Source organism: Staurois parvus, unplaced genomic scaffold (genome assembly GCF_062004578.1).
Source record: "Staurois parvus isolate SC_StPar_1 unplaced genomic scaffold, SC_StPar_1.0 ptg000025l, whole genome shotgun sequence".
NCBI classification, from domain to species: domain Eukaryota; kingdom Metazoa; phylum Chordata; class Amphibia; order Anura; family Ranidae; genus Staurois; species Staurois parvus.
Window position 1 is genome coordinate 28,242,057 of NW_028317821.1, and position 25,342 is coordinate 28,267,398.

Genomic DNA, 25,342 nt, shown 5'->3' on the forward strand with positions numbered 1-25,342 from the left:
GTGGAGTTATACAGATGGTAGCATGAATATTGATACAGCCTCAGCCTATCCCAGAAAGACTGGCTCTGATGGCATGCTGGGTAAATGTATATATTCAGTGAGCACTCTGGGTCTTTCCTGTATAATATTGTCCAAACCTGGGAGTGGGCATGTTGCCCTCACAGGTAACTACCGCCATGCAGCCTCAGGTGGGCAACATGAAGACTTGAATGCTGAGACCCAGATTCTGCAATGCTGATTGAGGGACTGTCTTGAAAATCTGGTATGGTATCACAGAGGAAGACATCCAGTTGCTCTTGGGCCTTGTGAGTACAACCATCCTTAAAGGATCTTAGAGAATGTATGCTGTTTAACCTCCCTCTGGTGCTAGAAAGTCAGCTGTGGGTCTAGCAAAGGTAACACCGGCAAGTGTTCCGAAGAGCTTTGTCCATCTGACCTACTACTTAAAGGGACACTACTCTGGGTCTCTAAAATGATTACTATCACTACTACTACCATGGCCTTAAGCTGAAGTCCACTGTTTGATTCAAGCAAGAACTCCAATACTTATCCTGAAGATTAGATAAAGTCCTCAATGTACATAGTTCCTATATTTGGAGTATGCCACTCATCTCCCTCATCCCTATCCAAGTTCTCCAAAATAAGAAAACAACAAAAAACAACACCCTTAGACTGATTATTGGAGAAACGTGTGAATGAGCCTATGTGCCTGGCTGTGGGGCTAATTAACTGGGGAGGACCTGTACAGTATTCTTGCGGCTCATACCGGAGTAGCACTTCATAAACAAAGAGGGGATTGTTTATATAATAAAAATGAAGATACTGAGGAGGCAGAATATAAAGTCAGGGGAAAATAAATGTTACTCAAGTGATAGTAGAAGATGGAATTAATATGTTTAAATAAATGACAATGTTAAAAGATGGAAACAATTATATTGTTAGTAAAATAATATATTAGCAAAATGTAAAATACACAAAATAAAATGGTAGAGGTATGGGGATGTGAGATATTGAATAGGGCATGTGAAACATGAAAGATATAGTGCTATGAGAAAATATATATTTTTTATTCTTTATAGATATATACATATACATAAGACTAGATGCTGGAAGGGGTGCACAGAATGACTGGAGCAAGTTTTGGGCCACAGGAGCAGGATGCAGACTGGAGAACATGATGATCAGAGGCGCAGGCTCTGCATCACAGGCACAAGGTGAAGGCTAGAGTACAATGGGATCTCAAAAGCTGGATACAGGATGGAGAACATGAGGACCACTGGAGGTACAAATGAGGTTAGAAGCAGTCTCTTAAAGGGTGTGCTGCTAATCTCATTTTGTTACCTGTATAAAAGACACCTGTCCACAGGAGCAATCAAACAATCTGATTCCAATCTCTCCACCATGGCAAAGACCAAAGCGCTGTACAAGGATGTCAGAGACAAGATTGTAGACCTACACAAGGCTGGACTGGGCTACCAAACTATCGCCAAGCAGCTTGGTGAGAAGGTGACAACAGTTGGTGCAATCATTCACAAATGGAAGAAACACAAAACAACTGTCAGTCTCCCTAGGTCTGGTGCACCATGCAAGATCTCACCTTGTGGAGTGTCAATAATTATAAGAACAGTATGGAATCATGCCAGAACTACACGGGAGGATCTTGTCAATGATCTCCAGGCAGCTGTGACCACAGTCACCAAGAAAACAATTGGTAACACACTACGCCGACAAGGATTGAAATCCTGCAGTGCCCGCAAGGTCTCTCTGCTCAAGAAAGCACATGTCCAGGCCTGTTTGTTGCCACTGAACATCTGAATGATGCAGAGGAGGACTGGTTGAAAGTGTTGTGGTCAGATGAGATCAAAATGCTGCCTATTTCCCCAAGAACACCATCCCAACTGTCAAACATGGTGGTGGAAACATTCTGCTTTGGGGGTGTTTTTCTGCTAAGGGGACAGGACAACTGCACCGCATCAAAGGGACGATGGACGGGGCAATGTACCATAAAATCTTGGGTGAGAACCTTTTTCCCTCAGCCAGGGCATTGAAAATGGGTCGTGGATGGGTGTTCCAGCATGACAATGACCCAAAACACACGGCCAAGGCAACAAAGGAGTGGCTCAAGAAGAAGCACATTAAGGTCCTGGAGTGGCCTAGCCAGTCTCCAGACCTTAATCCTATTGAAAATCTGTGGAGGGAGCTGAAAGTTTGAGTTGCCAAACTTCAGCCACCAAACCTTAATGACTTAGAGAGGATCTGCCAAAAATCCCTCCTGAGATGTGTGCAAACCTGGTGGCCAACTACAGGAAATGTCTGACATCTGTGATTGCTAACAAGGGATTTGCCACCAAGTACTAAGTCATGTTTTGTGAAGGGGATCAAATACTTATTTCCCTCATGAACATGCAACTCAGTGCATCATTTGTTAGACATGCATTTCTTTTGAATTTTTTGCTATTCTGTCTCTCAGTATTACCATACACCTACATTCGATTTTTAGACTGATCATTTCTTTGTGAGTTGGCAAACATTCAAAATCAGCAGGGGATCAAATACTTATTTCCTTCACTGTACATGGACAGATGTGCTGCAGGAAAGTGGGGGGGTGGGTGGCAACTTAATATTTACTTAAGGGTAAGGCTTTACCTACTACTATCATGTTTTCTGTAAATCAATTTATTTGTGATTTAACTCAGTCAGAGGTGTTAAATTTCTCTTTCCTTCAGTGAAAACCTCAGGGGTGAATTTGTGCATATCCTCCCCCCACCCCTTCCCATTCTCAGTGTATTATATGTATAGATGATGCACCTTCCACCTCTCTTGTTAATGTTTGCTAGTTGTATTTTTTTATTGGGTGTGCCTATTCTTCATGTATCGACAATGCACAGTGGTGTTTTTGTGCAAAGTATAATTCGCAGGACCTGACATACTGGCATTTTCCAGTTCCCTGAGGTTTATATACACTTTGCATCAAATACATCAATGTCCATCCCTGCTTAGTCACTTCTAGTTTTAAAAATGGAGAAGATTTAAGCAAGAGAACTATTGGAAAAAGTGATTGCATTTCAAAATTAACAAGTTACAACAGTTTTTCACACATTAGTGACCAGTGCTGGAGACAGGGCTGTAGTGCTACCCCTGCAAGAGCCGCATAGTAGATTTGTTTCTCTGTACTTCTGCCTCGACTCTGAGAACAACCTCAGCCCCACTGACACACTAGGGTTAAAGTTGTAGTAGAATGCACATAAATGAGTCAGTAAAGGATTTCGCCAATCACAGTTCACTAGAAAATATGTTCATTAGGCTTTAGCATAGAATGGAGTAAACCTGGTAATCCACAAAATCAGCAATACGTATTGGGATTAGAAAACAGCAATGATAATCATTAATGTGAAAAATCCTCTGTTAACAGTAGACTATATCTACTTTAGAGTGTGTTCTATATGAATGGCAGCGATGAAATTTAAAAATCCCTAAAGTGGACAGCAGACAAAGTTCTTGTGAAGCAGGTATCCGAGTGAAAAGTCTTTACTCCTAGTTCTTCAGTCGGCTAGAGTTGGTGCCCAGTCTTTATGGTGGTGCAAATGAATACAATCCCACTAAATTCTGCTAGTTAATACTGCTAGTTAGATATCCAATCCCTATATGCTCAGTCGGTGCTGGCAGCAACAGGTTAATGGCAGCAACATCCTCTCACCAGTCCAAACGATACAGCAACAAGGGTCTCACTGTTCAGATGTCAGCTCACTTCTGGAACTGTCTGGAGTGACAACAGTCCTCAGCACATGGCCACAGGCCTCTGGCAGGTTAATGTGCACACAGGAGCAGTGATGTGCACACCTCAGGCTCTTTGCAGCATAGAAAGAGTTTCTTGGTATTCAGAGTGAGAAAGAACTCTCTCCTCTTATACCCAGCTTGCATTGTGAATTGTAGTCCAATGGTCCATAGACTGCTATAGTAAAGTTTATTTCCCGAATTTCATCTCCCATGAGTCTGTGCTGACCACCATCAAGTCTCTAGAGGTCCTTTTGCTTGTCAGCTTCCCCTGGTGGATGGAAGTGAGGTAGTGTTAACCAGCTCATTCAGCTGAAGTCCATTGGGAGTTCAGAGTCCTACATCACTCTCTGTCTCTAGCTAAGTACCTGGCATTATGTGTACCTCTTCAGGTAGAAAGATGGAATGGCCGTGCATCAATATGAAAAATATTCCAGCCAAAAAGAAACACAACCTATATCGAAAAGGATCACATACCACAACCTTATCATGATTTTAGAATGTCAGCAACCCCTTCTGAAAAAAAAAAATACTTATATAGGGGTTATAGGGTCTTTACACTCTTAACAGACAAGCATACAAGACATAATAATAGCGGTTCTCCAGTATAAACAAATATTATCCAAGTACAAAAGACGTGTATTCCTACTTGAATCTTCATATGCTTTTGTATTTCTTCCAGATCTGTGCAGTAATCCAGTGTGACACTTTCCCTCTGTGCAGCAGCCTCCTGTAAAGACCAGTCACTGCTATGCTCTGCCATTGTGCAGGGTGACTGGTCTTGCATCCACCCCCTGTAGTAGGTTTCCAGTAGTTTTCTGCAGGTAGCCTGTAATGGGTGGGCTTTCTGGGCCCCTCTCATAGCACTGTTTTCTGCAGAAGCTATGTACAGAAAAGTGATGTCACTGCCAATTTTACAAGGTGATATTTGGGTTTGCAAAGGCATTTGGTGCAAGGTGTTTTTTTCATCTGTTGCGGCTATTAAGAAGATACAGTTTTTGTGCCAGGAGTTTAGCTTTAAAGTGAAAATCAACTTTGCTGAAAAAAGTACAGTTTTCTGAATATAAATAGTATACACTGTAAGATATTTAGCAAACTTCATTGTAGATAATGACCTTGTCCTGTTCTCCTTATATGATCAGTTATTCCACTAACTTCTTCAGATTTCCTAAAACATGCCTCTAAATGGAATCCACTGCCTGTTACAGTCTCGCAATCAGTCCAAAAGTTCCAAAAGAGACAGTCTGTATCTCAGCATTCTTTCCAGACTTGTTGAATCCTTCTCAAGCATCTAACCAAAGAGGAAAATTTTCTTGTAGCAAACCTAAAGAGTTTAAATATAGTTTCTGAATTTACCGTATGCTTTTTGCAGGTTTCTGGGGAAAAACAATAAGTCAATCACACACTAACAGTAAATGAGATTCCTGGAAGTATTCTGTATATAAGTGTAGTGATACCCCCGAAGGGGCTGCTTACGTTTGTTCACTCCGCCACTCTGCCTCTCAACCCCAAGAACTGTCTCAACCCCAACAGACACACCTGGCAATAGTGTAAGTGCAAGGACCAATGAAAAGCACACACTTTATAATAAAACACAGAGATCAGCTTTACTGTCAGACCTCTATGGGAAGTAATAAACATTAACAACAGATATTCGTTAGGTGAATCAAGAGAACAGCAAATACTGTGACCGAAAGCAATATAGCTCACGTTTACACTCAGGCTGCTTTCAGGGGATTCCAACCGTGAATAACCCCAAGAGCAGAGGCAAACACTTAAATGGCAACCTCAAAGTGGATTTAACTTCTCTACATCAATTCGGCTCTATGATGTCCAAGCAGGAGGAGAGCAGAAGAGTGACTCTCTGTTGTGTCAAACTTCTTCCTTCTAACCCCTGACACCACAAGCCCAGTAGACAAACACTGTACCCAACTGATGCTTAATAGCTACTTTCCAAGGTAAAGCTATCCCCTCACACACCATGCAATATAGAGGCCTGAATACACATGCGCATGCCCGTATGGCCCCAGTAACTTAAGTCACTTGGTAACAGGATGAATCTTGGGATCTTCAGCTAGCCACTTTCGTTGGTGCACTTAAACTCCTATGGTAAAGTATAATTGTAATCCCGTGGCCGTATTTGTATAGCAAAGCAAATATTGTGTCTGTTTAGCAGGGCCATTTACACAACCCAGTGCCTGGTGAGTGTGGGCAAGTGTAATGTCTCTGTATGTTGCAGTGTTCCTGTCATCTGCCAGTGGGCAAAACCCCTCTCACCAGATCCTGTAACTAAGACCCAAACGATCGTCCTGGAAATGACAGGCTCCTCTGGTCATCTCACGATGAGCGCTTCTGTATTGTAGGTCGACATCTCTCAGTTTGGATGTTCCCCGACTGATGCCGATAGCTCAGCATGCTGTGAACTGACCCCAAGCACTCCTCTGCTAGGTCCAGACTGTTCGCTTGCCACATGCAGCATACCTCCCCTCAGGAAAAAGCAAGATGGATCCCTTCACTCTGCTCTCACTAAGCATGAAGGCTTTTGAAGTTCTATTTCTTTATCAGCCTATCAGGCTGTTTCTGTTCAAGACTGCATGTTCCACAATGCTTTGCAGCTGCACCTCCTGCTTGAGAAAGTCCCTGTCATTGGCTCCTTTAATGGCACTTCTGATTGGCTCTCTCTCTATTACAGTCTGAGATGAGAAGGGGGGCTGAAATCCCTCACTGCCTTGCCTGTGTTCAGTCCAAGTGTCAGGTTTCAAAGGAGATGCCAGTCAGCAGATTACAGCAGTCACAGATAGGGTTAATTTCCCCTGCTACACAAGTATATAAACATTGTAGAATATCCACTGTGTTACCATAGCTGCAATTTTTTAATTATTTGACAGTCTGAAGGCTTCATAAGTCATAGAAATAATATATTATTAAGTAATTTTAATAATAAATTACAAAATGACTTGTGTAGCAATCACACAAATTATTCCCTTTTTTTGGTGAAAGTTTAATTTTTCTTGACCAATTGTTACCAAATTCTACTCAATATGCCAAATATTTTTATAGAAAAATACTCTCCCTTGTGTAACATTACCCCCATAGTAGCAACAGGAATACTATACAGGTCTTCCCCAAAAGCACATGGGCTCATTCACACGGTTCTTCAATGACCAGTTTAGGGGTGTTGTTTATGTTGTTTTTTTTTCTTTTTGGAGAACTTGGATAGGGTTGAGGGAATTTGGAGGGGTATGCCAAAAACGAGAACTATGTACACTTGAGGACTTTAGGTAGTCTTTGGATAAGTAATGACAAAGGCCCTGCTTGAAACAAACAATAGACTTCGGTTTTAAGACAGAAGTAGTAGCAAACTAGAGTAGAGTCCTTTCAAGTAGGAGATTAGTGAAGAGTATGTATAGCACCAAAAAAACCAAAAAATTATAATAAATCTTAATACAAAAAGCAGCTAAAACCTCACCCTCAAACAAGGTAAAAAGTGACATAAAATAGAAAAAAGGTAGAGCTCTAACCAAATAATCTATATTCATAAAAAATCCTCAACAAGAAAAAAAAAAAAAAATAAATAAAAAAAAAAAAAAAAAAAAAATATATATATATATATATATATATATATATATATATACACTCAGAAAGTGAAAAAGTGTATCAAAAACAAAACTATAATCTTAATTGCAAATATAAACTAATTAATAATAATCAATATGCAATAGGGAGGCAATTTTGCACAAATGCAATAGGTAGGCAATCTTGCACAAATTCAAAAAAGCCCGCTTAGGTGTCAGTTGACCCTGGAGTGGAGCCTTGGAGTGACCTCACCACACCCAGTGAGCTGTGGGTGTCAGCTGACACCTAAGCAGGCTTTTTTGAATTTGTGCAAGATACACTGTCTAAGCTAGTGTTAGCTTTGACACTACGGAATGTGAGTGTAATACATGGACTGTTTTTATGAATAAAGTTACCCTACGATTTTACACTATTAGTTTTTCTCTCTCTTTTATGAGTTTTATGTCAAGAAGATATTTATGTTCATTGAATCGCCTCCCTATTGCAGGCTATCAATCTGCAGATCGTTGGTCCAGAGCGAAAGCATGTGTGCTGGTTTATAATTTGACTGGCATGTTGCTCTGGTGAATTTATTTAATTCATCTGTTGGTGGATTTTTCACATTTATTTTAAGAATTAATAGTTTGGAGCACTGAAGTTAAAGTTTTTTTCTTAATTATATCGTACATTGGAATTTGATTGACTTGTAAAAAGTTTTTTTTTCACATATTTTTTATATTTAAGGACATTATTATTGGACACTGTTTTTGATAGATTTTTATATATTTTTTATGACACTGAATTATGTATCAATTCATTTATATTTGCAATTAAGATTATAGTTTTGTTTTTGATACACTTTTTTTTCACTTTCTGGGTGTGTGTGTATATATATATATATATATATATTTTTTTTTTTTTTTGATGATGATATTTTATGAATATAGATTATTTGGTTAGAGCGCTACCTTTTTTCTATTTTAAGTAGAAGATTAGATAGATAAAACTCTTTGGAACACCAGCTGGTGTCCCCATTAGCTAGAACCGCAGTTGACTCCCTAGCACCAGAGAGATTTTAGTTGCACAAATTCTCTAAAATCCTTTAAGGGCTGTCTGTACTCACAAGGCCCAAGGACAGATAGCTTTCTTCTGTGATGCCAGACCAGATCTTCAGTAGATGGCTCCTCAGTCAGCTCTAGCAGAACTTGGATCTCAGTATTCAGGCCTTCAGTTTGCCTACCCGAGGCTTACGGCAATAGATCCAGCAGTATTGCCTGGGAGGGCAGCATGCTCCCTTGAGGCTGGTCCAATCCTATACAGGAAAAGACCCTGAACTCTGTGTGATCAGTGAATATATACAGTTACTCAGCATGCCATCAGAGTCTCTCTCTCTGGGATAGGCAAGGGCTGCCTATCTGCATAGCTCCACACCTATTATCCAGAAACCTCTCAAACTTTCTGGATACAGAGAGAGCTATCAGGCTGGCAGCAACTGAACAAACTGAGCAGACCTAACTAGCAGAACACATCAGTACTGATTACAGTGTGCAAGTTATGCTTTTACTTACTTTACTAGCTTTAGGCCCAGGATATTTCTTATGATGTATTATTTTATGGTGACGTTATGGCGGAAGGCCTCAGTTAAAAATAAAAAACATGAACAAATTATGGACAAAAAAGTTTTCAATGGAAGAATTGGTCACAAAAACAAAATTAGAAAGTAAATCTCCCTTTTAGAGGCACGGACAGCAATGCCAACAACAATGGTTCAAAACTTCTCACTCTATCCTAAAGTTATTAAAGAAACATTTAAAGTGAAAAGATATTTACATGATTCTACAGCTGATAAAAAGTCGTATTTGCCACCAAAAGATCTAAGTTAATAATATAAAGAGCTTTATAAAGTAAGTTATGTAAAATGGTCTGAAAGGAAAAGCTGCTTGCATCCTAAGTAGAGATAAGCAATCCAATCAAAATGTGCTAAGCAGTTGAATTGTTCTATCTGCACCCAAAATGTAAAATACCTATCTTGTGAAATGCTTTATTATCAAAATGAGGTTTCTGGTGGTTTAAGAGTTTTTCTTTGTGTTAGGTATGTTGGCTAGAACTGCAGAACAAGCCGGAGAGCAAATTAATAGCACACAGTCTGCAGACTAAATAGTATATTAATAATATATTGCTTAGAGTCATTGACAAAGCAGAGAGAAATCAAGAGATTAGCCACGAGCATCCTGCTCAGCTACTATAAATAAATGTTACCTTTCTAGAGAAGTTCAGAAAGGGACAGAGCAGGAAGTCAAGACTCAAGTGCACAAATGAAATTTTAGACACATTTCAGAGAAATTCACCAAGTAGGTCAAACCAAGATAGGGCAGCAAATACAAGCAAGATGTATGTAAGCCTTTTTTAAACACACCGCTACACAAAAGTGTAACTGTAGGGGCCTATATCATTGAGTATGGTTGACTTACACTATCTGCAAGAGCTTCTGTCATTACACTGGTGGTCAGCAGCCTATGATGCACCTGGTAACATTGGTGTGATTGGAGTGGCACCGCCTAACCCCCTAGAGGCATGGTTTATGTTTATGTGCTCTGATTAAAAAAATATTTTCAAATGCAACAATTTTAAACAACTAAAAAACTAATAATGCAATATTTATTGACCAGGAGAGTTTATATCTGCCCAATTCATGGACAAAACAACAGGGCAGAGCTGAGGGAAGAAGGAGGTGTGCCTGGGGTGATTGTGAGCTCAAGGACAGGGTAAGAGACACTAGGTTGCCAAAACCTTGGAAGAAAGGGCTTGGACAGCTGGCACTGTGTATTGTGACCCTGTGAATCAAACTACACAAGAGTTTGCACAGGAGAGTGGATGTCCCACATGCGGCTGTGGAGAATGCTGTCAGGTGATGAGGCTATTGCTTTGGTGAGAGGACATGAGGATGCTATGATGTGTCTGTGGTTGAGTGAATTCCCAAAGGCCATGCATTGCTGTTTTTGTGTTGCTACATTGTGCTACTGACTGCTGAACCTAATAGAGACAGCGTGCTGTACTAATATTTCGGTGCCACTGAGAGAACTTTTTGTTGTTGGAGAATGCACTGCTGTGGTGAAAAATTACTGTTTTAGAGGGGTCACTTCAGAGAATGACTTGTATTTTTTAATGAATACAAGGTGAATACAAGCTGTTTTCTCACTGGACAAAGAGGAGTTAAGGGCAAATGATATACCCTTGTCCAATAAGAGAACACTATGCATTCATTGGGAAAAAGTTATTCTCCAATTAGTGGCAGTGCACAGTGAGAACCCCCTGCTCAACCAGAACACAGAGGATCATGGCTATTGCTGTATGTAGTGTGGGCCACTGCAGTGGTTTTAAGCATCCCCTTGGGCCCTTCAGATATAAAATATGAATAAATACATCATGCCTAGCTGGACCAATGTGCAGTAAGTTGCCAATAAAGATTATTCCTGGATTTGACTTTACCAGAAAGTGGGATTTTCTTTATTTAGTGTATAAACATTAATTTGATATGAGATGGTTGAAATAAGGGGCAGAAGATGTCTCAATCTACCTTCATCATCTCATCAGAGACTGCCTGGCATTCATTGAAAAAAGTACAAGGCATTCTCTGAATGGCAGTGATATCAAGAGAGCAACCCCTATGTTCAGTGTACAGACGGTAATCCTCTTGGCCAGAACCTGGGAGATCACAGCTATCACTGTATGTAGTGTGCTCAACTCCTCCCCAGAAATACAAGTACGTTGGCAATAAAGATAATTTCTGGAGTTTGGCTTTAAAAGAAAGTTGCAAGGGGAAACTTATTCTTTATTTAGTGCTAGAAAATGTATCTAAACCAAACAACAAAAATATAATATACTGTTGTTTACTATCCCTTAGATATGGGGGCTGCACTAGTATCTTTTTTTTTTTACTTTTCCTCATTATTTTTACCTTGTGATCCTGTCATATAGTAACAATGCTCACTCACTGCATGGTATCTTTGGAGAGGCACCAAAGCACCATTGTTATCCTAGGACAAGAAGTGTGCGATAACTAAAGAAGACCCTCCCCTCCATTTTCATAACATGTTTTGTTGTCCAAAGACGGAACTCAGATGGAGCTAATAATGTTGTCAAAGCAGCATTATCAGCTTACTGCAGAATGTTATGCACTCTGGCAGAATTAAAAATGTATTTTTTTTTCTTGTTCAGCTTATGTGTACAGACATTCGAGGTTGCAAATGTCAAGATTACATGAGTTAGCAAAACCAGCATAGGCTAAGATATTGGGATGTACAAACAGAATACACTGCAGTCAAAATAGTACCATATTATTGAATCATATTTCAGAATACAGAGAAAAACACCCAATGAGGGGATGTGGAGGGGGATTAATGAAAAAGGAGAAAGGATCAGGGAAGACCTGGAGGGAGATATAGTGAAGGGAAGGGGCAGGAAGGGTGGGATGGGAGGGTAGGAGAATCTGAAAAGACTGCAGGGAATGGCCCCATCACAGATGGAGTAAATGTGTGTCAGAGCCAGAAGATGCAAGATGCTCAGCCCAGGCCTGCCAACTAGTCACCAAAGATGTAGTCATGGTATCAAAGTGTTTGGCCGTGATCTTCTCATGAAGCAGCATTTGGGTAATCCTGGATCTGGTCTCTGCCAAGTTGAAAGTAGCATAATTTAAGGCCCTGCATACAGTATTTTTAGAAGATGTATATATAAAAAAAAGACTATCAGTCTAAATCAGGGGTGGCAACTCGTCGATCACGGCATGATGGGTGGATAGCACCCTCAGCTTGTCAACCCACCATCAGGAGAACCTTGGTTACAGTAGAGCTGCATACAGAAGCAGTTGGCTTTTTATTCCATAGAGGAAGGATGGGCCCCGCTGTGGAGTAAGCAGGCGGCCCCAATTGCCCATACTGCTGCTCTAGTTCCAACTGCAGTGCCCAGTGGAGTGATGTCAACTTCCCTTTGCTTCTCTGTATCCCTGCCTTAATAGGACCGGAGCATATACTTTTGGTGCCAGTAGCAGCTGCAAGGGGCAGAGTCACAGTAGAAGAGATCTGGTCTGCTGTTCTTCACTCCTCCCCGCTATTGCCTTCCTGTGTTACCTATTGTGTTCAAGTCAGTGCACTTCAATCATGCAAGTGAAGATGATGCAGTAAGAGGTGTTATGAAGTGTGTAACACTATCTGTAATAGAGCAAGCAACTATTATAGTGACCAGGGGTGGACCGACAACTCATGGGGCCCCCGGGCAATAGGGGATCATGGGGCCCCTGTGTCCTTGCCCAAACTCAAAAAAACCTATGAAAAAGGTACCAGGGGCATCTCATGGGGCCCCCTATTGACCCCGGACCCTCGGGCAGTACCCAACTTTCCAAATGGTCAGTCCGCCCCTGATAGTGACTCAGGACAGTAAGGGCACATTTACACTTGTGCAGTGTAGCTAGCTGCAGTGGCCAGGGGTTTATGTGCTGTTTGTGGCCACAGCAGGAATTATACCCCCGGTCATACTTGGTGGACTTAATCCCAAGTGCAATTCAAGTGCATGGGGTTGCTCTACATGCACACTGCAACCTTGTGAAGTTCAGCAACCAAGGGGTTAAAACTGATGGTGAGATGTTTGACAGGCAGAGAGGAGGTGTTGTATCACCTCCTCACTGCCTCCTTTAACCCATTGGATGCTGCACAAGTGTGCTGCAACAGCATGCATTGCAAATGGTTACAGGCCACTGGTACAGTGGATCCATTCACTTGAATGAGTCATAAATGGCAGACAGTAGCGCCTGCCAAAAGTGACAAGGGGTATAATTCCTGATGTGACATGTGTACATCTTTGACTGCTGCCTCTGCAGCTAAAGGGGGTAGTGATTGGAGGCAGTAAAACTGTAGCTAAACTGTGGGGTTTTACCCCCAACATCATGTAGGAACGAGCCCTAAGGTGAGATCACTGAGTGCATCTAACAGCTCATTAACAAGTGCAGCAGGCACTTCCACTCCTCTGAGAAGCGATCCAAGCATGTTTGACAAGCACTGAGGAGGTGACATATTGCCTCTTCGCCACCTGTTAAACACATCTGAAAAGCAATCCAAGTGTGGATTGCTTTTCAGAGGGGTGGCAGTGCCTGCCACACTTGTGAACTAACTCTAAAGAAGGGAAAAACAGTCTGTGTAACAGTGGGTACTGGCAGCTGGGCACAGGGAACATGTCAGGATCTACATTGGATCATACATGTTGACAGCCTCTGCCTGAACTCTGTAATACTCCTAAGCTGTGAACTCTACATTATTTACTACTGACCCTTGAACATTGTGTAACCTACTCTTGACCTCTGCAGTCTGCTTTACTAACTCCTAACCTGTGAAATGTTACTTACTCCTGAAATCTAAACTCTGTGTTACTTACTCCTAGCCACTGCACTTTGTATTCCATAGAATTTCAATCTGAACTATGCATTACTTGCTCCTCACCCCTACACTATGCTAACGAAAATGTATACTTCTCTGACAGGCTTAACCCAGCCCAGCTAGTCAAACAGAACCCAGTCAGCCAGTCCATAACTCAGCAGAGGCAGAGATCAGTTCAGCAGGGTCAGAATTCAGTCCAGCCAACTGGGCCAGAGCTCAGACTAGCTAGCCAGGCCAGAATGGGACTAACCAGGCAGGCTAAAACTAAGTCTAGCCAGCCAGGCCAGAACTGGGGCCAACCAGCAAGGCCAGAACTGAGACCAGCCAGCTAGGCCAGAGCTGAAACCAGCCAGGCCAGAACTAGGACCAGCCAGTCAGTCCAGAACTCAGGACAATACTGGGACCAGCCAGCCACACCAGAACTATGACCAGCCAACCAGGCTGCCTTACTTTTTATGGCCTTGCTAGGTTCTCTCACTGTACATGGTGATCTTTGTTGTACAGGTAGATCTTCACCTCTTGAAGGTTGCCTGGTTTAAATTGTGGGTTAGTAAGATTAGGTGGTCTCAAATTTAGAAATGCATATTTTGCTTATGAGGTTACAGTAATAATTTCATAAGCATATCAAATATCTGCTTCCAGAATTGTGTGGCAACAGGGCATAACTATATGTGATATAATGAACAAATCTGCCCAAATCCATGGAAGCATTCAAAGTAGTAACCCAGAACATGGGACACAAGATATTATCAGGTAAGGAGTTTAGAGTTTGTTTCCACCGCTTAAATATTAAACAAGAAAGGTTTTGTGTTGCCAATATATATAGGCCAAATCTGCATCCTCCAGGGTCTTGCCTGGGTCTTGAAACAGAATTCTTGAAATTCTGCAGGGGTATCCAGGTCCAGAGAGAATGCAGGATTATACAACAAACATTTTTATGGGGTGAAAGGAGGACCCCAGAATACATAACATTGTCCGATACCATGAGAGAATGTTTCAGAATCAGATGTAGGATACCTGCTTTATCCATGGGATGGAACAAAAGGAGATTTTATATATTAGTCAGGTTACAATAAGCAGCTTCCAGGACAACCCAGATTGAGACTTTCTAAAGGGCATGATATTTACATAGTCTGGCTAATTGGGCTGCCTGAAAACACTTAGTCAGATTAGGAAGGTGCAGACTTCCCTGTCTTGTTAAGTTGAGTCTTTTAGTTCCTCCAAACAATAGAAAGGATTTATAGTTTATTTATATTGTAGGGACTTGAGTATACATTGTAATATTGGATAGAGTAAAAACAGTTCACTTAGGGCAGTGTTTCTCAACTCCAGTCCTCATGGACCCCCAACAGGTCATGTTTTCAGGATTTCCCTCAGATGAAACAGCTGTGGTAATTACTAAGCCAGTGAAACTGATCAAATCACCTGTGCAAAATAATGGAAATCCTGAAAACATGACCTGTTGGGGGTCCATGAGGACTGGAGTTGAGAAACACTGACTTAGGGTATGACACAGGCACCAAATGTAACTTTTCCCCAGGGAGCCCCACAAAGTCTAGAACTTGGAAGGAAAGGGGGAGGGTCACAATGACCACCTCCCCTCCCCCTTCCCCAAGCAAGGGACATAACTCAGATATATAAGAGATCATGATAAGAACCACTAGGTGAGGCAGTTAAAACATCATGCAAAAACATAAATTATTTGCTCTAGACGTTAAGAACCACCTTACCCCTCACAGTATATAAGTACCAACATAAATCTGGCACTGCAATGCAGGGGAGCACAGCATGCATCTGTCAACAGACTCTACTTATATTTTAAAGAGCATTCCCAGTAAATCTACATTGATGGGGATGGCATATACAGTAGATCATGGGTAGAAGGCATGAGCATGGAGGCTCACCCAAAACGTATTACATTAAACAGACAGCAATGAATCTTTAGGTTTGCAGTCCCCACCAACATTACAAAACATCCAAGGTTGAGGAAGATTATAATCACAACCCTATTATGCAATGCCAGGATGGCCTGAAAAGATTCATTTAGACAGCCGACACTCTTACAAAAGGGAAGAAGATGAAGCAGAGGAAACATGGCCATAAGCTTACATAGAGCATAGAGATATAGTAGGTAACATGCATGTATGCAGAGCAAGGTATCCCGCAGGATGATAATATAGATGAGTAACTCTCACAGCCAGGGTGGCAATCACATCTAAGATAAATGAACTGGAGAAGTTTAAAGGAAGTCATGATGGGCCAGGTAATGAGATATACCCTTGTATGTCAAGGCAGGAGATGGCATTATTAGCTAGTAAATGGTCCAGCATTGGTTGGCAAACAAAACAGTCAATTACCAAGTACAGGAGGGTAGTTCAGGAGATCACTGCTAACCAATAGGATCAGTGAGATAAGTGACTGTCATGCCATGCAGGTTTAGGTGAAGGATCAGGGTTCTGGTCCATGAGTGTAGCGGAAGACTCCTAAAAGTACACTGGAGACCACTTTGTGTAGTTAAAGCTGGTCTGGGTTCCATCTTCCAGTGGATACAGCTTTAGATCTTCCACACTGTCATGCATGCCTTCATGGGTGATGCAGGTATATTTCTTTCCCCTACAGGTAAATTGAAAGGCTAAAGAAAAATCCTTTGTATATCTAATTTGAGGTTTTATGAGGATTTGGTGGTATGGTTTCAGGCTCCTGTGCTTATCAATGTATCATGTGTCAAGGTCTTGAAAATTCTGATAAGCATGCCCATGAAGGAATAGAGATGCTATATCTAGCAGCAAGAGGCAGGGTCTCTTTGGTCTTGGAATAGTGCAGCTAAACAATGTCTTCAGGGAGCATTTGGTGAAGACCTGGCTGATGCAATCAAACTCTAATTGTTTATTAAGAATGGAAAAAAAACAAGTTCTTCAAAAAGGGCCATCACCATTCAGTGTAAATGTAAATAACTCTCCAGAAGGCCACAGATACAAAGCATGGACCATCTGGTCTGATTTGATAGGAGATAAGTGATTACTTGATATTCATTCAATCAGGACCACTTTAAACTCGCTATGCTCTGTAACAGTTCCACCCACCCTACACACTCATTCTGTTATGTGGTAAGTAAGGCACTTCATTAGGGAAATCTGCATTTGGGTTGTTGATATGATTGCATTATCGTGGTGACTGCTTGCACAAACCTTGTCCTGCCAGAGTGTTTAAATCTGCAACGTCATGCAGGATTGTTATTACTGGCAAAAACTTCTGAATGTGATTTTTCCAGTGAGAAAAAAAAACTAAACGCAATATTCCTAATGCACACATTCCTGCAAATGGCTATTTGGTATTGCTTGGTGTTGTGAAGATCACAGGCTGGCAACTGTGGACAATCCAAATGAAGAAATGTCACCAGCACACCAAGGATTCTTCAAAATGGGTTCAAAGCTTTAATTTGTGGTCAGATGGTAAACACAAAGCAACTGCTCCAAAATGTTGCCTTGTGTTTACCACGTGACCACAAAATAAAGCTTTGGACCCATGTTGAGGAATAATTGGTGTTCTGCTGACATTTCTACACTTTTTCAGAGGTTAATGTCTGCCATCATAAAAAAGAGTATATACTCCAAAAGGCAATACCTATTAGACGTTCTAAGCGAATTACACCAGTGTTGGTCGAGGTGATTATAGCCGTATTTGTGCATTTATGTAGCATTTGTACATTTATGTAGCAAAATGTAGCAAAGGATCTTATGTTAGCGAAACAGGACAGAGGTTGCAAACAAGGATGAATTTGCACAGACATACCATCAAGGAACATAAAGAAGATGACTTTTGCACACCTGTGGGACACCATTTCGCACAACCAGACTACACTTTGGGAGACCTCAATATTTTAGTTCTTAAAGGAAATTTCAAATCCATTCAGGAAAGAAAAACATTTGAATTAAGAATGATAATTCTATTTGACACAAGAGATAACGGCCTTAATTTGGACATGGGATTCCTCAATCATTATCCAACAGTTTTATGACTATCACTTGAAGCATGACTCCCTCTGTGAGTGTTGTCTCCCCCCCCAGTCTTTGCTTTTGATGTGTCTAATCTCTTGTCTCTTTTTTTTTTTTCTTCGTCCCCCACATCTTTTCGAACATTCTGCTAAAACTTTGTGAGTAGTACTGCTTAGACCTTGAAGAAGGGGACATTCCCCGAAAGCTTGTCCTCAAAATTGTATGCTAGTGCCAATAAAAAAAGTATCACGGACAGTACCAGTGTTGGTCAAACCCTAAACATGGCAAGTCATTTTGTTCATCTCTTTGCTGAGAATACTTTTTCTTACAGTACTTCAGATTTCTCATGAACTCCATGAAAGTTTTCACCTTATTTATAAAAAGGTAGTGAGGCCAGTACAATGAGAAATAATGCAATCATACAAAGAAATGCTCAAAGCTGCAGGTTATTTGAAAAAATAATACATTTTTTTTGCAGCCAAGAGGAAGCTCTGCCAGGGCTTGGTGATAGAAAAGTCAAGCACCCAGAACCCCAGACAGAACTTTTACAGTATATGTAGTTTTGGTGAAATGGGGAAAAACATCAACTCTTACTGTCAGAGTATTATTTATGTGTATGACTCCATGATACACATTTATCTTGTCTCTTTGGGGTTTATTTACTAAAGCTGGAGAGTGCAAAATCAGACTCACTTCTGCATAGAAACCAATCAGCTTCCAGGTTTCATTGCCAAAGCTTCATTGAACAAGCTGAGGTTAGAAGCTGATTGGTTTCTATGCAGAAGAGAGTCTGATTTTGGACTCTCCAGCTTTAGTAAATAAACCCCTTTGTGTCAATGACCATTGTCACCGAGACAGGAAGTGAGAAGAAATCTAAAACTTTGCTGCAGTCTCCATCACAGGAGTATGAGGATATCATCTGTTCTGGTGACAGTTGCCACTGATAGGGGTTTTCTCACACTTTAGAGATATTTCAGCTTGCTTCCTATCAATTTTCTGAGGCAGGAAGTGATTGTAAATTTTTCAAATAGGGTAACAGACAGCAATAAAAACCTGACAGGGGCTCTGACCATTACCTACCACATTCAAAGCTAAAAGTTTTGAATAAAGTTCTGTTTTAAGAGTTAATCTAAAGTGATATGCTTTCCTTCATGTTCAAGTTATGGTAGGTTGAAAACAGAGAAAAATCAGAGATAAAACTATTTTTACCATCACTTCATTGCACTGGTGATATACAGCAGTGTATGATGTCAATATGCTACATCAATTAATCAGTTACCTTTACGTCTGCCACTTCCATTTCCCATAACAACATTTTCTTAAAACACAGTTGCAACTTTTCTTTTCCTGAGTTTTGGTTTATACAGGCACCTAAACTAGGCATTGTTTTTCTTGCTATATAGACTCTCTATGCTTTTATAGACTCTCTATAGACAAAATGATATTGTGTTATGTAAAACTGATTTTGATGCCTGTACGTTTATATATATATATACACACATTTAGTTGTAGATAATACATTTTAAAAGTTATATTTGCAAATTTAGAACAAAAAGAAAACATTCACAGTGTGTCATAAAACAAAAACCCAATATTCTGAGAAACATATCAGGACCAAATACATAACAACCCCAAATTAAACAGGAACACATGAAACAATTTTCAAAAATAGCTGGATAGAAACAAATGCATGATAACTTGTCTGGACTTCATGTATAATTTGCTATAATAGCATGCTTAACACTGCCCCATCACAGCCATAGGGGTGTGGCATTAAATGTTCACTAGGATGTTGAGGTTAAAAAGAGGACAGTACATTCCCATCCACCCTTTCTTTTTTTAATTTCCTATAACAGCAGTTAACTTTCAATTTATTGCTGGGACTAACTGCTAACTTGAATCAAATGCCATAAGGCCATTTATGTCCCACATATGGTCTGCAGATTCAGGATTTTAGACAACACTGACTGATTGTGAAGAGGCATTGTGTAAATATCACACCACAATGTATATTTACACTTAGGTACATTGCCCTTCAGCTTGGCTGTGCTAATACCATCTCTAACTTCTAGTTTTGAAACAGATTTACAAAGTGTTCAAGAAAATGATAATTGAATGGTCAGTTTTAAATTCATTTTAACTTGTGCAATGTAATAGTCATTTGTCTGTTTTTACATTTGTTGAATTTCATGTCAGTAATTATTGTTATTGGTTAAATTTGGGAAAATCAATATTCCCTCTTAAATTGAACTGCACATTTATTGCAAGTTATTTCCTGTTATCTTAAATAGAAAATACATATGGAGTAATTAAATTAATAAAAGATGATTTTGTTTTAGGATCTGTGTTTTAGTTAAAACAGACATGCAGTATATCCTCTGGATACCTTTTTTGTATAAAACATATCAGTCCAAATGACAGTACAATAAAAAGAAAAAGTAACAATTTCTTATTTGTTTCCATTTATTCTTCCAATTCTGAGCTTCCTAGGTGCAGGTAACAAATTACTTTTATAGTCCCTACTAAGGCTCCATTCACACCTGAATGTAGCTTTTTTGCACATTCTTTGTGCATTTTGTTGCATTTTTTTAATGCGCATTTTGTTCAGGCATTTTGGGGCTTTTTGGAGTTTTGGCGTTTTTGTATTAGCCAATAGAGAAAAATTTCATCTGTGTCATCATTTGTTGCCATGCCAAGAAAAAGCTCTTAATCGCACAACAAAATGCGCTAAAGCCCATGAAAATGCACAACTTGTGCATTTCCATGTATTTCCATGGGAATGAAAATGCACTAAAATGCATCAATCTGCCCAAATGGAGCTACATGAGTAGGTCCAAAACTTTTTGGAACTTCAGGCTTTCTGCTTCAAGCAACTTAGAGTGGAGATTTAAACCATCTCCATAGAGCAGGGGTGTCAAACTGGCGGCCCTCCAGCTGTTGCGAAACTACAAGTCCCATCATGTCTTATGGGACTTGTAGTTTTGCAACAGCTAGAGGTCCACCAGTTTGATACCTGTGCCATAGAGTAATAATGATTTTTTTCTCCCTGAGCATTTTGGAGCTTCGAGGTTCATGCTGCAAAATGCTCAGGTGTGAATGGGGCCTAAAGGCTCGATGGTGACTTAAGACTTGGCATCTCTGGCCAATCAGAGGCTCTACCTAAAGAATGATCTTTTGCTTTGTCAGATATCACCAATCACCATGTGGCCATTTTTTTTTTTAAGTCCGCGGAGGTGCGAAAAAACAAAAAAAACGGTAAGTGAACAAAAAACGTGCAAGTGCAAAACACAAACACAAAAAAGTGCACTTAGGGGTGTGCTTTAGTCCACCCCCCGAAGGGGTAGGACCTCTACCCTGATCCCCCGGGGAATGAGGCTCCTGACAGGGACCACCTAGCCAAAAGGCCTGGCGGACCCTTTTCCTTGTGGCTAGCCAAAGCCGACCACCAAGTACTAGGTCAGGGGGTCTCCCGAAGAAAGACCCTCCCAGGAACAGGGGAGGAAGGAGCCAAAAGGCCACACATCCTCCCCCTAAACTTCAGGGCAGGCCCAAGGACCCACACCCTACCATCCCTGAGAAAAAAACACACATAAATGAAAGGTGACAAAACGTGGGAGAGTAAATAAATAAAAAGTGGTCGTGCAATTGTGCACTGGCTAGGCCCTGAGGCCTGTAGCATAAAAATTGCCCTGGACTTAGCCAAAAGGACTAGCCCTAAAAGGCACAGTGCAGATAAAGTTTTTGAAACAGTGATCATGTGCACTTTTCCCACCTCCATGTGCTACTGAGAGCACCCCTGAGACAACCACTCAGAGGGCACTGCTCCGCAGACTCTCTGCCTCCCGGCCCCTGGCCAGACAAGGTGGATCCATTCAAATCAGGAGGAACTAGGCCCCTCCGGTTTTCCCAGGGGAATTACTCCTGGGCCCCAACTGCCTGTGGGCACCACGGTTTCTGTTCCAGCCGGTACTAGCCTTCAGAGCCCCCATCATACCAGCAGGGGTATTATACAGCCAACCATCCTCACTAAGAAGCAAGAATGACAGCGAAGCACCCCTACTGGATACTGATAAGAACAGATACTACACTTGATCTTAGCCAAAAGGCCATTGCTCCAGAATTTGTTCACATGTGGTTCACAAAATAAATAATTTAAATAAAATAGGTATTTGACAGCTGTCTCTTGCTGTTTTCTCTACTGAGGGTGAGGAATGCAATAAAGGAAAGTTCTCTAGTAGGTATTAATAAGACACATATTTTCTCTTATGTGCATGTCCAAAGAGGACACAAATTCAGAAAACAGGTGAAATTACTTTAGTAAAACAGTCACATAGTAATTTTTGCATTGTGAAGCTCATAAACAGCAATTTACAGTAGCAAGGCAAAACTGACAGTTAATAATGACAACCAATCACATATCAGCTTTTGTTGAAGATGTTTCTGACTGCTTGATGTTGGTTACTACCTTTTTCATATTTCTCTATATTCTTTAACACTTCTTTGTGTCTGGGAAACCTGCCCTATGCAGCAATGACACATTTAAAATAAAGAATAAACATATACCTCTCCTTGATCGATATTAGTGTTTTCATCATAGTCGTAAAGATTATAGAGTAAGTCAACTTCATAGGCAGCTGTGTCATAGTTGATGCTATCCGTTGGAGGAGCAGATACAACTGCTTTAATTATAAAAAGTCCCAGGAATATATTTGCAAATGTCTTCATTCTTCAATGCTTTAAAGGGAAACAACAGTATATAAGAAGCTTAAAACATTAATGCCATAGCTTAAGGCGGTTAAATTTAATGTGTTTATGTAAACTAGACCCATGCCCCAATATATCTGAAGTATGTGATGCTATGTCCAGACAGAACTTCAGGACTTAGAAGAAGCATTGAGAAAATCACACAGTAGCATTAATTCAGTGACTTTCCTTCATATAAATATACTCTCTCATAGAGTTTGGATGTATGCCACTGAGTATACAAGTCACGGTGCCACAGACTGGGCATCCAGCATCTAATGGAACATGATGCCCTTTTTACATAATGTTTGCTATTATGTATTTGGCTCTCTGGTACATTATCAGACATAAATAATTAGGCAAAGCCTAATGCAATGCGTATGTGCAGCAATCCAAAGCAGCTAATCAGAAACCATTTTTAACTGATCTAATGACAGTAAACTGCAAAAAAACATTACTGAATTGGCCTTTGAATCCCACACCTACAGAAATTCATAAGCTAATGTGTACATCTATTCCGTTCTTCATGTTTCATCCCTATTGTAACATTCTATCAAAATGATTGCTTGTGGCCTAATCCATAGATGTAACTCAATGGAAATACAAAATGACAATGAACAGCACCCCTACTGGCCATATCAGAAATCAAAATGTCAGACTTGCCACCTAAAAACTCTGTTGGGCTTTGATGTATACAGTAGAAATGATTATGTCTTCAAATGAAGAACTACCCTTAACACATCTTCTCTTCAAAGCATGTTATAAATTGATTATCAACTTATATTGTATTCATTTAATTAGTATATGAATATGCAAACTTTCATTCAAAGGAGATCTATTTGTCACTGGCTAGCTTTACGTAATTAAGCATGTGACGTGTGACATCTCTGAGAATGACAGTACTCTTGAAGAACCTATCTGTTGCATAGTGCAATACACTTGTCCTATTCATCTCCAACTCCCAGTAAACTTCAGTCCAGAAACATTACCAATTCATGTGCAAGAATGCACTGACACACAAACTAAATTTCAGTGGCTTAAAAGAAAGAAAGTCTTTATGAACCAGCTTTAGGCATGAGGATATGAAATTCCACTGGGAACTGAGAACAGTACAAAGCTCTCATTTATGTCAGATTCTCAAAGATACTTTATGCTGTGCACCCATCAAGACTACCCTGCTTAAATTACCTATTTGCACTGCAAAAGTGTCTTAGGCTGGAATAATATTTTGCAGATTAAATATTTTCATTTGGTTATGCTACATATGAAAGAGTGTGTATATCTGTGAAATATTTGTAAAAGTGTATATAATCCGTGAAATATATATATAAAATTTACTATAAGAGAAATTACAAAAAACATTATGACTAATGATAAAAACTAAACTTTTAAAACTTAAATTTCTAGCTTTCAGAATAGTAATAATAATAATAATAATAATAATAACAACAACGGGTGGATAATAGTTGGCATATGTACAGTTTTATTTGAATAATTCCCTTATATTAAATATTTGCTATTACAGTTTTTGTTTTGTGCAGAAAATAAAATAAATATTCTCTTAATATCTAATGACACTAAATACATATATATATTTATTTATATCAAATTACCGAGTATACAGGTAACAATTTAATAAATATTAGGGTCTATAAAGTCCTCAAGTACTTCACATATTTTACAATATCACATCAAACACGTAAAAATGTGCGAGGTAAAGTAAATGCAAAAAGGGAGACAGCAAGAGAGAAACTTACCTTGGCTCCTGACTTCTGGAATGGCAGCAGGTTAGTTTCAGCACACTGCAAGTGGTATGTGACCCGACCAATTAAAAGCCATATCTCAGTCTAGGGGAGGGTGGTACCTTTACTTGTTAGTATCAAGTTGGAATTCACTCCATAGTAAATGTCTTTGGATTTGTGTTTGCTAGAATTAGTAGTATTAATGGTCCTCTGTTTATACTGAAACATGATGTCCACTATGCATTGATATTGGTTTTCAAGTACCAGATGTCTCAGCTTGAAGTTTACTTTGACATGTGAATGCTTCCATTGTGTCTCTTGGACCTGGGAAGTTTGTATATATGTAATTATGCTACAACTGCAGTTTACACAGACTTTTAGAGAACATTGAAAGCAGCAAGCAACAGGAAACCCAAACAGTCTTTAAAGTCTTACAAATTACTTTATTTATCTTTGGTTTGTTTTTGTGTTATACTGAAATATTGATCCGGAAACATAATCAACATTTTGTATAGGCTTGTTATTTAAACATTTATTCCTTTCAGTATATTAGTAAAACAATATTTTTTTACGTTGAAGTAGAACACTGAGATCCATAGTTGTCTAGCTGTTGCGCAATTATTTTGTCAACCTTACCCTAAGCTATTTACCACAACTGGTATTTTCAGTTATTTAATCTGAGAACATTAAACTTTTAGCTGAAAAAATTAAAACAGAAGTATGGGTTTGAGAAAAAAAACCAAATCTATATACTCACCTAGGTAAATGCAGCATTGATCTGATCCTGCATCTGTTCCCCGCCATTCTAAGACTGAGAACTGAACGATCAGCGGTCTTTGGCCTTCAATGAGCAGAGAGCCGGTGACTGTCAGTCATAGGGGAGTGACTACACAGAGACTTGCCAGCCTGTCAGTACAGCTACCTGTTATGTGGCAGATCTCCAAACAAGCCAAAGGTGGTAGGTCCTGCTCCCAAAATCTCTCTAGTCAGAATTTATTAAACAGGCCAACAGTAGAAAGTCATTAAAGCAGTATTAAATCCAAAATAAAAAGGTATTCTATTGAAGCTTAACTAAAACTACTGTACCTATTGAAAAAAAGTCTTAAGG

The 25,342-nt window shown here is 39.9% G+C and overlaps 1 protein-coding gene across 1 annotated transcript in view; it reads right to left on the reverse strand.

Moving 5' to 3' along the window:
• The window catches only part of EPYC (epiphycan), a 61,832-nt gene extending 37,440 nt beyond the window's left edge, over nucleotides 1-24,392 (reverse strand). The window contains exons 1-2 of the mRNA XM_089652573.1: nucleotides 24,250-24,392; nucleotides 22,313-22,483 (exon numbers count right to left, since the gene is read on the reverse strand). Coding sequence (XP_089508699.1) covers nucleotides 22,313-22,474 — 162 coding nt within the window. The 5' untranslated portion in view covers nucleotides 22,475-22,483; nucleotides 24,250-24,392. The remainder of the gene's footprint in view (nucleotides 1-22,312; nucleotides 22,484-24,249) is intronic.
• Between the last annotated feature and the right edge of the window lie 950 nt (nucleotides 24,393-25,342).